The sequence below is a fragment of the Mesitornis unicolor genome, unplaced genomic scaffold (assembly GCF_000695765.1).
Source record: "Mesitornis unicolor isolate BGI_N332 unplaced genomic scaffold, ASM69576v1 scaffold16767, whole genome shotgun sequence".
Classification (NCBI taxonomy): domain Eukaryota; kingdom Metazoa; phylum Chordata; class Aves; order Mesitornithiformes; family Mesitornithidae; genus Mesitornis; species Mesitornis unicolor.
Genome location: NW_010197217.1, coordinates 1 through 12574, shown reverse-complemented (window position 1 = coordinate 12574; position 12574 = coordinate 1). Strand labels below are relative to the sequence as shown.

At 56.7% G+C, this 12574-nt stretch overlaps 2 protein-coding genes across 2 annotated transcripts; one reads left to right on the top strand and one right to left on the bottom strand.

Annotated features, from left to right (window-relative positions):
* Positions 1 to 51: 51 nt before the first annotated feature.
* Positions 52 to 8619, top strand: TSPEAR (thrombospondin-type laminin G domain and EAR repeats; the record flags this gene model as incomplete). Its single annotated transcript, XM_010188736.1, has 11 exons — positions 52 to 272; positions 358 to 596; positions 715 to 805; positions 1713 to 1869; positions 2230 to 2361; positions 3714 to 3946; positions 5454 to 5640; positions 7023 to 7252; positions 7543 to 7730; positions 8060 to 8161; positions 8466 to 8619. Coding segments are annotated over 11 exons (1934 nt in total), but the record flags the coding sequence as incomplete, so codon positions are not given.
* Positions 8620 to 10612: 1993 nt separating this feature from the next.
* LRRC3 (leucine rich repeat containing 3) lies at positions 10613 to 11467 on the bottom strand. Its single transcript, XM_010188735.1, has one exon. The coding sequence runs from the start codon at positions 11465 to 11467 to the stop codon at positions 10613 to 10615; it is 855 nt and encodes a 284-aa protein (XP_010187037.1).
* Between the last annotated feature and the right edge of the window lie 1107 nt (positions 11468 to 12574).

The following is a 12574-nucleotide window of genomic DNA, read 5'->3' as shown; positions in this document are numbered from 1 at the left end:
GGCGGGGCGGCCTGCCGCTGTCGTGATGTGCTCTGGTGTCTCTCGGCACAGACCTGCGCCCGCTGGACATCCTCTCAGAGGTGGTCCCCCCCGGCGGGCTGGCCCACGGCATGAGGGTGTTTCAGGTACAGGGGATGCGGGGTTTCCAGCTCCCCACCTCCTGGCCCCGCGCCCTGGCCTTCCCCGCCTCCCGGCTCTTCACCCACTGCGACCACTTCCCCGAGGAGTTCTCCATCATCGTCACCTTGAGGGTCCCCAGCATCCCCGCCAAGGTAAGCGCCACCGGCCGGCCATGGATCCGGCACAGCCCTGCCCGCGGCTCGCAGCACGCAGGTTTGAGCCCGTGCCCTCCCGCAGAGAAACGAATACATCTTCACACTGATGGCGGAGGAGAGCCCCGGAGTGCTGGTGGGGCTGCGCTACGGCCCCGACAAGCTCCACTTCCTTTTCTGGGGCCAGGAGCGTGCCAGCGGCTGGCAGACCCGCGTCACCTTCCCCAACGTCTCCCTCTCTGACAACCAGTGGCACACACTCGTCCTGGCTGTCTCCGGCCCATCCTTCTCCCTGACAGTGGACTGCGGCGGCCCCAAGGACGTGTAGGTTGGGGGCGGTAGCAGGGGGGACTGGCAGGGGGTTGCTCCTCCACCAGCATCCTCTCCAACCATCAGCAAACCCCATGAAATTTTCCCCTGCCTCTTCTCTGCCTGTCTGCAGGGTGGTGGAGATGCCATTCCCAACCTCTCTGTCGGTGAGGAAAGCCAGCTTCTACCTGGGCAGCAGAAGGAGAAGGAAAGGGTTGTTCACGGTAGGAGTCCCATGGTGTGGGGCTGCCCTCATGGGTGGTGTGAGGCAAGATGCAGCCCCATAAGCTGGCAGGGCTTGGGCCATGATGTGGGCGGCAGAGGTGGCCCTGGGTCCTGCTGCCAGGCTCAGTCCCTGTCCAGGTGTGGGTGTGCAAGGATCAGTGCTGGTGATGGGCGCTTTGGGGGAAAAAATTGTATTTTGAAGGGGTTGTTGGCAGTGGTGTGGTGGCAGAGGGACAGTTTGGTGGCACAGTCTCATTGATATAAAAGTTAGGGCAGTGTCTGATCCTGGCCAGTACTGCAAAGTGGAGGTGGTGAAAGCCACCTCACCTAATGAGTCCCTTGCTAATGCTCCCCTTGCACCAGCTGTTAAATTGCCCGGGATGGAGATTTTTGGCAGGCTGTGCACATAAGAAGCATCTGATAAATGTGGAGAGTTCCACGGCCTGGGAAGAAGGGCAATGAGCAGGAGTTGGGACGGAAATCCAGGGCATAAATCACCTGCAGGTTCCATTTCTTGGTCTTGCTGGACGTGCTCTCCATTCCCGAGAAGAGGAGGCTGAGGGGAGACCTTATCGCCCTCTATAGCTCCCTGAAAGGAAGAGGTAGTGAAGGGGATGTTGGTCTCTTTTCCCAAGGAACAAGTGATGGGACGAGAGGAAATGGCCTCAAGTTGTGCTGGGGAAGGTTAGATTGGATATGAGGGAAAAATTTCTTTACTGAAGGAGTTATCAGGCACTGGAAGGGGCTGCCCAGGGCAGGTGGAGTCACCATCCCTGGAGGGATTTAAAAGACACGGGCTGAGGGACATGGTTTAGTGGTGTACAGGCTATGGTTGGACTTCATGATCTTAGAGGTCTTTGCCACCCAAATGATGATTCTGTGGTCCTGCTGCTCCCACTCTCCCAGGGCTTGCTGAGACAGCTTGTCCTGCTGCCAGGCGCTGATGCCACCCCTCGGATATGCACCGCCATGAATTTTAAAGTAGCGACGCTCTCTGTCCCCGCCATCCTCCAGGATCTCCCCACAAAACCACCGAGCAACGAGGTGCTAAGATACCCCTACGGTCAGTACCTCCCTGTGGCACGGGCTCGGGTGGTCCCTTCTGCCTTCTTTGAGGACAGGTCTTTGCTTGGGGCTGGGACTGGAGGGGAAGAGGGTGTATCCAGCACCCTTGGCAACTGAATGTGTGCGTGGAGTGGGATCCCTGTCCAAATTCCCCCTGGAGAGCGGGGGTGCCCCTGCCCAGGGCCCTGGGCTCATGGCAGTGGCCCTATGGGTGCCAGTCCCAAGGGCGTTCTCGGCCGGTGGCTTCCTGGCTCAGCCCTGGGGTGCTGTGTCCCCCCTTTCCTGGTCACTGTCATCAGGATGGGACTGGGCATCCAGCCCTTCTGCATCGTGTGTTCTTGCTCCTCTCCGTGCCCAGAGACTGACACAAAGGTGACCCTGGGGTCCCGTCCACCCTGTACCAAGCAGGAGAAGACGCAGTTCTGGTTCAACGCCTCTCGGCGAGGGCTGTACCTCTGCAACGGCAGTGCCTGGGTTTCCATGCTGGAAGGTACTGGTGTGCAGCAGGGAGGGAGGGAGGCTGCTGCAGCAGAGGAGGAGCAGAGATTTGCCCTTGACAGCACTTTGGGGTGGGAACCAGGCGACAGCAGAATGAGGGAGCTGGGGTGTCCCTCTGCCTTTCCCCTGCTTGGCTGGGCTTTGCTTTGGTCTTGGTGCCCATGTTGACACTTCCAACACAGCTCTGGGTTCAAGCAATGTTGTGAGCCAGCTCCCCGATCACTCACACAGTGCCCATGTTGTCCACCCACCTCATCCATGTTGTCCATCCCTCCTGGGGCTTCTCTGGACAGGAATGAGCTCCTGGTCTTTCCGAGCCGGACAGCTCACTGCATGGAGACCTGTGCCTGGGGTACTGGGGTGCTCCCTGCTGTAGTGTCCCAAAAATTTAGATGCTCCCAGTGCCGAAGCACTTGTGGGGTGGACAAGAAGGAGCAAAAAGACTCATGAGATGCCAGAGATACCCGAGGGAGCAATAGGAGGGTGGTGGAGGCAGGTCCCTGCATTGTCCCAGCTCTGGTGGCCTTTGTGCAGAAAACAGTGGGGCAGCAGTGAATCAAAAAGGTGGCAAAGCCGCCAGAGCCTGGAGAGAAGGATGTTATCTGATAATGAAATGGGTGAGCCATTTGCTTCTCACAGGAGCTGGCAGTGGCTGGACACCCCATCCTTCCCTACCTCTGGAAGTCATCAGGATTGGCACCGTGTCCTTGCTTTCCCAAGGAGACCTCATGCTGGGATCTTGCTGACCTGTGCCCCTTGGTGTCACCAACACTGGCCCTTCTGCTGCCATTTGTTCCTTCCAGTGCCTGCCCATTTGCTATGGGGACCTCTCCTGGCATTTCTGTTCTGATCTCTGGCATCAATTCTCTTCGAGCCTTCTCTGACTTCATCCTGGCTCTGGCCAGAGAAAACATCTGGTGCAGGGGTGCTGCAGCTGGGTACAGGTTAAACTGGCTGGTCTCAGTAGCCCAGGCCCTCTCACTGTAAGTCTCTTCCTCTCCTCCTCATCCTCTCTGGAATAATTATATCAACCCATTTCATAAGAAGCAATCAAAATCTGTAGCATCTTGTTCTTCCCACGCTTCCAGAGGAGACCACCTGGCAGAGCACTTAGCAGCCCTGCCCTTGGCCGAGGAACAGCCCGGGGTGGATGGGGCTGGATGTGCTGCCCAACGAGATGAAGCCTTTCACCACTTCCTTGGGTCTTGGTCCTTCATCACCAGTGACACGAGGACCTTCATCTCCCGGGAAGCACCGCTGAGCCAGCTCTGCTGTGCACCTCTCCAGGTGAGGTCATCTGGTTTTAACCTCACCACTCTTTTTTTTTTTTTTGTGATCTCCTAGTCAAACAACGGCTGGACTACGTGGAGGAGTACCAGAACCTGGCAACCAACTCAGAGACGATGGGTGTTGAGGTCTTCACCATCCCAAAGGTGGGACTGTTTGCAGCCACTGCCAACCGGTACACCCCCCCCGGCTCAGCCATCTATAAGTGGACCGATGGGAAGTTTGTACCCTACCAGAACATCCCCACCTGCCAAGCTCAGTCCTGGAAGTATTTCACCATAGGAAAGAAGGTAAGTCTGGTGGAAGGTTATTTCTCTGCCTTCATATTTCTGTGTATTAAACCACAATTGCCCAACACTGGCTTATCTGAAGCCCTGAGTCTTGGGCATGGTTTAGGAGGTGAATCTTTCTCTCTTGTGTCTTTGATGGGGTCATGCTGCTACATGTATTCAGCTGGTAAGGGTCTGTCCTAGGGTCTGCCAGCTACTCTGTGGCTGCCCTCTGTGTTTTGCTATTTTTCCCAAGATGCAAATACATCCAGGCCATTTTCAGCAGCTGATGCTCACAGCGTAGGTAATTGCGTGTCTGGAGTGCTCAGATCTGTTCCCTGGGGATCTCCAGGACGTCTATGAGGTCAACCTCCAACAGAGCAAGGCCCTCCCTGAGCTCTGACTGTGGTGGGCGTCCTGCCATGCCTAAAGGTCCACTCCAGTCTCCCTGTGGTCTTAGAGAGCCATCAGAGCCCATAGCTCCCTCTGGAGATTGAGTCCAACCTTCTGCATTTTTAAGCCCTCTTGCTTTTAAATCATTCCAGGACTTTGAAGCCATCTCTTCCCTCTCTGGGGAGTCTGGCATGGGACTTCTGCAGAGCATCTGCCTGCCTTCTCCCCCTGGGGAGCTGCTTTTCACTTTGTGAGGTGCCCTGGGTAAGCCCAACAAAATCTGTGCAGAGCTCCCAGGGGAGCTGGGGCCATCCCCCCTCCGGCACGACCTGTTCTGGCTTTGTCACAAGGCGCCATGCAGAGTGGCTGCAGGGCTCCTCCATCGTGAGCCACATGCTCCAGGGATGGGCAGAAGTCCTGCCTGGAGGCTTGGTGGCACCGACAGCCCCCCTTTGGATACAAATGGGCCACCGTTACCACCGAAAACCTGGTCAAGCCCTGAAAATGCAGCTGTGATGCGAAGCAGGCTTTGGGCTGGGAACACCCTGCTATCCAGGGACAGAGGCAGCTGCCCGTGCTTGGCACATTTCTGCATGGAGATGATGACCAGGTAGGGGTCACACCAGCAGCAGTACAGATCTCTCCAGTTAGCCCAGGTTCCTTGGAGACGTTGCAGGTGGGATGCACCTCTGTAGGTGTCAGCACCTCATTACTGCACCAGGACCTGCTGCTGCTCCGCTGGAATGGGATGAAGAGCCCCAAAGGGCAGCATCAGTGTCTTCTGGTGGCTCCTGTCAATGGAAACTAAAGGACCACAGGCTCCTGTGTTGCTGGGTTGGACACAGGACATTCTCTTCCCTCCGAAGCTGTGTTTCTGGAGATGCCCTGAAGGGACTCCCTGCACTGGGGCTCATAGGGAGAGTTGCCCAGCGCTGGACAAAGACCCCCACAGGCCACCAAGTCCCTGTCACTGCTTTGGGTGCACCGAGCTGCTTGGGGGCTGCGTGGGGACGCCTGACAGCCCTGTATCCCATGGGTGCCTGCCCCCACCCATCCTGTCTTCATCCTGCCCATGCTTATCTGCGTCCCTTTGAGAGGAGAAGAAACCAGGATGTCCTGGCTTCTTGTTTTTCAGATCTTCCTGGCGGTGGCAAATTTTGAGCGGAACGCGAGGGGCCAGGAGTTCTCTGTGATTTACAAGTGGAGCCGCAGGAAAGAGAAATTCATCACATACCAGAGGATCACCACACACAGTGCCAGGGACTGGGAGGCATTCGTCATTGATGGAGAGGCTTTCCTTGCAGTGGTCAACCACAGAGAAGGTACCCATCCCTTATCTTCCTTACCCACCCAGGGCAGGTGGCCCTGGGGTGACACTGGGGACCACAGTGCCCTGCTCAAGAGCATCCTCCCATTGGCGTGGAAACACTGCTGCTCCCTGCACATCATCTGCTGGAGTTCAGGTCAAAGCCAGGGAGTCAGGGCAAGCAGATCGGAGCATGATGTTCCTCAGGAAGCCCAAACCCTTGCAGACCCTGTCATTTTAGGAGAGAAAAGTGGCTGACATGATCCCCCTTTGGGGCTCTGACTGTGGGGGACAGGGACAGGAATGGGGACATTGCTTTTGCTGAATCTCGCTGCTTCTTTTCATTTGTTTCCCCGATGCTACATCACATGGTGGGGTGGTGAGGGTTTGCTGAGCCTTTTGAGAAGCCAAAGCCTTGGCCTTGTGGACACAGAGGAAACCAAGGGAAACTGAGTGAGGGCCTGCTGATGTCCCTCCCTCCCCGGGCACCCTGCAGACGTGATCCAGCCTCCTTCCCACTTCAGACCACGAGTTGTTCTGGGTTGGGGTGTGCACCCCTCAGCACAGAGGGGTGAGTGGACTGATACCACAGCCCTGGCCTTCCAGCATGCCCCCAACTGGGTTCAGACACTGGGCTGGTGGGCTCCTGCCCTGCCATCAAGGCTGGCTCCTGGGGCACCAGATCCTCTGGCACCAGGCTCAAAGCTGATGTCTGGTTGTTTGGGCACCAACTGCCTGAGAGCTGGGCTAGAAACTCCCCATAGCACCTGTTGGACCCCACCATGGCCCATTTGGATGAGACCTAGTCCCATGGCGGTGGCAGCACGAAGGTCCCTTTGGTGGCCATGTACTTCATGCAGGGATTAAAAGCACCACAGCCAAGCCAAATTGGGGATGCTCCCATTGGGGAGTGGTGGAGGGTCACTCCCTGAGCAGCTGCCACTTATCCATGTGGCCATTTCCCACACACCCTGTTCTCCCTGCAACCCTTCTTGCCAACGTCTCTTCCATTGCAATGAGGATTGCCCATAAACCTCTTAACACGTGGTCCTGCTGCTGCTCAGCCACCAGAAACACTCTAGATAGCGATGGGGGCTCTGGATAGGGATGGAAGCTCTAGGTAGAGATGGAGGCTTCAGGTAGGGATGGAGGCTTTGGATAAGGATGAAGGCTCTGTATAGGGATGAAACCTCTAGGTAGGGATGGAGGCTTCAGGTAGGGATGGAAGTTCTAGAGTCTTTTTGTCTACTTCTTAAGGAGCAATCGGTCACTAGCAAACAGCCTTGCAGCCAGCTGGCAAGTATTTGCATACCTGAACCTGTTTCTGGGTCTTGTTTCTTAAGCAAGCCAGGTATCCCTTTTGCTCATGGTGCACGTTTGTCTGTCTGTCTCCCCCAGGGAATAACCACAACGTAGACAGTGTGATATACAGGTGGAACCCCAGGACAGGGTTGTTTGAAACCAACCAGACCATCCCTACCTCTGGAGCCTATGACTGGGAGTTTTTCACCATCGGGCCATATTCCTTCCTGGCTGTGGCTAACACGTTCAATGGCACATCCACCAAGATCTACTCGCACATCTACATCTGGCTCAGTGGCTCTTTCCAGCTCTTCCAGTCTATCCTGGTAAGGCTTGACCACTGATCAAACTCTACTCCTTGGTCCCCGCTCTGGGTTTAGACAAGCCAGGGAATAATTACAGACAGATGTTCTTCAGTTTCCTGGAAAGGTAATGATAGTTTCCCACTGATTCCCATAGGGATTGACAGAGCAAGGTTTATTTTTAACCTTGGAGGGTTTTAGGAGTGGGCGACTTCCCTCCTGCACCTTCAGCAGGTCCCCCCACATGCTGTAGCATCCTTGATTTGCAAAGGGTTGTCCACATCCAGCTTCTGAGGTGGCTTCCTTCCCCACAGACTTTTGGTGCTGCTGACTGGGAGGTGTTTCGTATCAGGGACAGAGTCTTCCTGGCTGTGGCAAACAGCCACAGCTATGAAAGCAGGATGCCAGCACCCTCTAACTTCTATGCCATCAACTCGTCCATCTATGAACTGAACATCACTGCCCAGATGTTTGTCAAATTCCAGGACATCCTCACCTACAGGTACCTGTGCAAAGAATCAGGGTGCTCCTCAGCCCCATGTCCTTCCCTTGAGCAACATGGAGGTGTTCTGGAGGGTCCATGTGGGCTTGCATGCTGCCAGGGACTGAGACTGGTGGGGAGGGCACTGGAGACAAGTCCTCACCACCAAACCCCAGTAGGAGCTAGGAGAAGGCCTCTGGGAACAAGAACGGATTCCCTCTCATGAACAGCCTGGGAAAAGCAAGTGTTTCTGTGTATCATCAGGGTGGCAAAGATTGGGGTGGAGTGGGCTCAGCCCCATGGACACAGAGCCCCTTCCTCACCTGCCCTTCTGCTTGCTTCATCCCCAGTGCCCTGGACTGGGAGTTCTTCTCAGTGGGAGATGACTCTTTTCTGGTGGTAGCAAATTCCTTCGATGGCTTCACCTTCTCCGTGAACAGTATTATCTACAGGTACTGCTGTGGGAGGAGGGCAGGGTTGGGTGGTTGGGTGGTTGTTCCCAGCAGAAATGACCCAGCTGGGAGCACAATGCGGGACAACCTCTGTGGATGCTGGTGCATCTGCCCAGGGAGCACAGAGAGAACTGCTCTCTGTTTCTGGAGAGGTTTCTGGGCAGGAACGAGAAGCCTCAGTGAGGGACATCCCACCCTGAACCACAGCGGGGAGCTGGGAGATGCCAACTCCATGGCTCAGCTTTCCTGCCCCCTTTCAGGTGCCCAGCTTGTGCCCCAAGAGCTAACTGCCCTCCCCGTGCAGGTGGCAAGGCTATGAAGGCTTTGTTGCGGCTCACCACCTCCCCACCGTCGGCTGTAGAGACTGGGAGGCGTTTCACACCGCCGAGGGCTCCTATCTCCTCTACTCCAGTGCCAAGGAGCCGCTTTCCAAGGTGCTCAAGCTGAAAACCACCTGAGGTGTGAGACACCCTCAGCTCATCGCCAGGATGGGCATGACCTGAGCATTGAGGTGAAGATGGACCAGAGAGCCCAGGAACAGCGACAGCATCAGCCCTGCAGCTGGGTAGCTGTGGCTCTGCAGGAGGAGGAGGAAGAGGAGAAGGAGGAGGAGGGGAGCTCCAGGGCTCCCTGCAGCCTTGTTGGGTGGCTGGCAAAGAGGCTGCAACCCTGCTTTGGTGCTGTTTCTCCTGGGGGAGCTCCAGAGCCACCTCTTACCAAGGGTAGCTGGCACCCACGCACTTCCCCGAGCTCACTGGGACTCCAGAGATCGGCAAACTCCAACTGAGAGGGACCTAGTGCTGCTCTTGGGTACATCCAGAGCTCGTGCAAAGCTAGAGGAGAGAGAGAGACTGAGCAGAGTGAGTGCTGACAGGGTGAGGAAGAAACAGCGTATCAGAAATTGGGGGAAAAAAGGCAGCTTCTGGCTTGGCTCTGGCTACTTTGAGGCTGCAGTGCTGCTGAGGACCCATCTGGTTCAACATTGCCTGCCACACTTTGTGGCCATCTTGGGTGGCCTTGCCACCCCATCCCACTGCTGCGAGGGCCTGCCCACCCTCCTGCTCCTCTGTGGCTGGCTTTGGTTGTCTTGGACGAGTGACATGTGTGTATTGTACAAGGCTGTAGACGTGTACAAGAACCGATGCTGGTCCTCGCACCCCTTTGGATGAGGGTAGCGACTTGGGAGAAAACCTGCAGTGTGCTGGGACTGATATGGCTACCATGGACATAGGAAAGACCCCAAACTGCTCCAGGTGACACTGTGGCCTCATTTATTTTCCCCGCTTATGTTTGGAGTAGTCTTGCTTAACTTGAGCTCTAATAAACTGTGTGCACCCAGCCTTCATCCCATGTGCAAGCTGCAGGCCCCTGAGCAGACCTGCCCACAGCAGAGGCTTCCCTCTGCTCAACAAGCCATGACAGGGCCATGTCTGTGGCCACAGGTGGCCTGCAAGGATGAGGTGGCCCTGAGCACAGTGGGGTGCTGGGGTGAGGGTCCCCATCTGCCTCCCCACACCTGGGACCCTCTGCCTCTCCCGCCTGGCCCAGAGCATTGCACAGCTGGCTCCGGGTTCCTCATTGGGGCTGGGCCACCCACCTGGTGCTGAGGAGCCCACAGGAGGTGACAGCCCGACCAAGAAGGGCTGGAGGGGTTGGGACAGGCTGGCCTCTTCTCGAGGCTGGCGTCAGGGCAGAGGAGGTGGGAGTTTAGCTCATACATTGAACTCAGGCTTGTCTGCTTTGGGAGTGATTGAATTAGGACAAGCACAACCCCCTCCAAGCACCACTGCCCACTCCAGATGCCCGGTTCCCAGCGCAGTGCAAACCCTGAAGGCTTCTCTGAAGGGGGTGAGGGGCTTTATTGAGAAATCCATGGTCTGGGAGATGACCCCAGGGTTCCTGGCGGTAGGTGGGGGCTACCAAGATGCCATGCAGGGCTGGGGTCAATGTCCTGTTCTCTGTGATCCATCCCTCAGCGCCCCAGGCTCTGGAGACCTCCTGGACCCACAAGAGCCCCCACCATCATCTGGGTACCCCCTCCTGGGACTTGTTTTCTCCAAACCATTTGGACCACAGCATGTGGCTGGGGCTGCCATCCCCGTGAGCCCAGCTCTGTTAAGGAAGAAGGGGTTTTGTTTGCTCCTCCCCAGGAGCCTGGGCTCCACAGACAGGGCTGTGAGAGGCACCCCTGGCATCCACCTCCCCCCCCGCCCCTGCCCCCAATCCCATTGTGTTCACTCATGCTCAGTCCTGCGTCGCTGGGGAGGGGCGAAGCCAGTGGCACTCATTCACAGGACTGGAGCAAGCACTGGAAAATCCCATCACACACTGGAAAATCCCATCACACACTGAAACGTTCCATCAGGCACTGGAAAATCCCACAGAGAAGCTTTGAAGACCACCAGGTTGCTTCCTACAAAGCAGCTGGGAACTGGATGCCCCAGTTCTGTGCTACAGGGCAGTGCTGGTGGTCTCTGTGTGACCCTGGGTGCTCGGCAGTGACTTCAGGTAATCCACATGCTTGCAGGTGTCCTCTCGGTTGTGCCGGACATAGCAGATCACATAGACGATGACCATGGCGAACCAGCCAAACATCGCGATGAACATGGCCACGTCCGTGGTCCTCTGACGTACACTGCAGAAGTTGACGCCGGCATCCAGGACCTGGAGCAGTGGCTTGCCCACGTACTCCTCCCGGGGGGCCGTGTGGCAGGTGATGTCCTGGACGGAGTCAGGGTCCAGCTGCGCCTCCCACAACACCTCCTGCAAGGCGCACTCGCAGTGCCAGGGGTTGTTGGCCAGCCGGAGCTTGGCATTGAGCGCCAGCAAGGCCTCCTTGGGGATGCTGCGGATGTGGTTGCTGGAGAGGTCGAGGGTCCGCAAGCCGGCAGCCACCCCTTTGAAAGCTGCCCGGTCGATCTTCTCGATGGCGTTCCTGGAGAGGTCAAGCTCCTGCAGGTGGGAGAGGTGCCTGAAGGCATTGCTGGGGATCCTGGTGATGCTGTTAGCATCCAGCTTGAGGAACACTGCATCTTTGGGGATGTCCTTGGGGATCTCCTCCAAGTGCTGGGAGCTGCAGAGGACGGCCTTGGCCCCTGCCCGCTCTGTGCACTGGCACCTGGGGGGGCAGGAGCTGCCCCAGGGGACGCACAAGAGGAGGCAGAAGGCGACGCTGGCTGCCGGTGTGGTCGTCAGGCTCATCTTGCACCCGGCCAGCTCGCCATGGCTGCTGGCGATTCCCTGGGGGCTGCAGCAGCTCCCAGGGGGTGGGGAGGCTCCTCTGTGCTCTGGTGAAGCCTTTCCCATCGTTAGAGGAAAGTGGTGGGTGGAGGGGATGTGACACGGCATTATTTCCTGGAACGCTGCTTTACATCTCATGTATGATGCGCCCCAGCAAAGCGGTGAGAGACCAGTCTCAGGAGCTTGGGAAACAAGGGCAGAATGATACTGCCTACCATCGTTTCCCAGAACAGCTTAATTTGGTTTAAAATTAATTATATGCTGCAGAGATTAAAAAAAAAACCACTCCTTCATCACCACTGCCCCCATCTCACCACAGAGCAGCCAGACAGGCAAAGGGTGCTGCAGGCCAGAGGTACTGAGATGGGCACGCCCCAGGACCCTCTGCCCCGGCCCCCTGTCTGTTTCCACGTGGGCTGCGGTGATTTGCTGCTGGAGAACAGCAGCAGCTCAATTCCCTCTCACCAACACGAGTGTTAAAAAAAAAATGATGAGTCAGACTCCCTGGATCATCTGGCTGCCTTAATCATCACCAGGTTTTTAAATAACAAGACTTGGAGTTTTTTCGCTTTACCCAGCTGGTCTGTGAGCTGGTCCAAGCCACGTTTCCAAGGGTTTTGCCAGAGCAGGGGTTTGGAAGTGACTTCAGTTTTTAACATAAACAACAAGTAGGAATTAATAGCCTGACTCCAGGAGCTGGAGCTTAAGAGAGGAGCCACTGACTGTTCCAGTACAGGGAGTGATCTGGGAACTGCAACAGCCACTACAGCCCTGCTGGGATGAGGCAGGTGAAGAACGTGGACCTGCTTGGTGCTCCACACACCTCTCCTGCTGACTTGGTCAGGCTGGGGGAGGGAGAGATCCCCATGGAGGAGAAAGCTGTGGAGGTGGGACCTCGGAAGGCACATGGACCCTTTCACCGGGGAATGAAATTATCTGTGGTGATTGCATTAGGAGACCAGCTGGGCACTGAGTCGTTATCCCCCTGATACCAGCATCCTTCTGATCATGGCATCCCCCTGGTAACAGCATCCCTCAAGCATGAGCATCCCTCAGGTACGAGCATCCTCAGGTACTGCTCGGTGGGGGGCGATGCTCACGCCTGGGGGCTGCTGCCCGTGGACCTGCCCAGGGCCGTGGGACAGCAGCAGACTCTTCTGGGGAGACCAACCC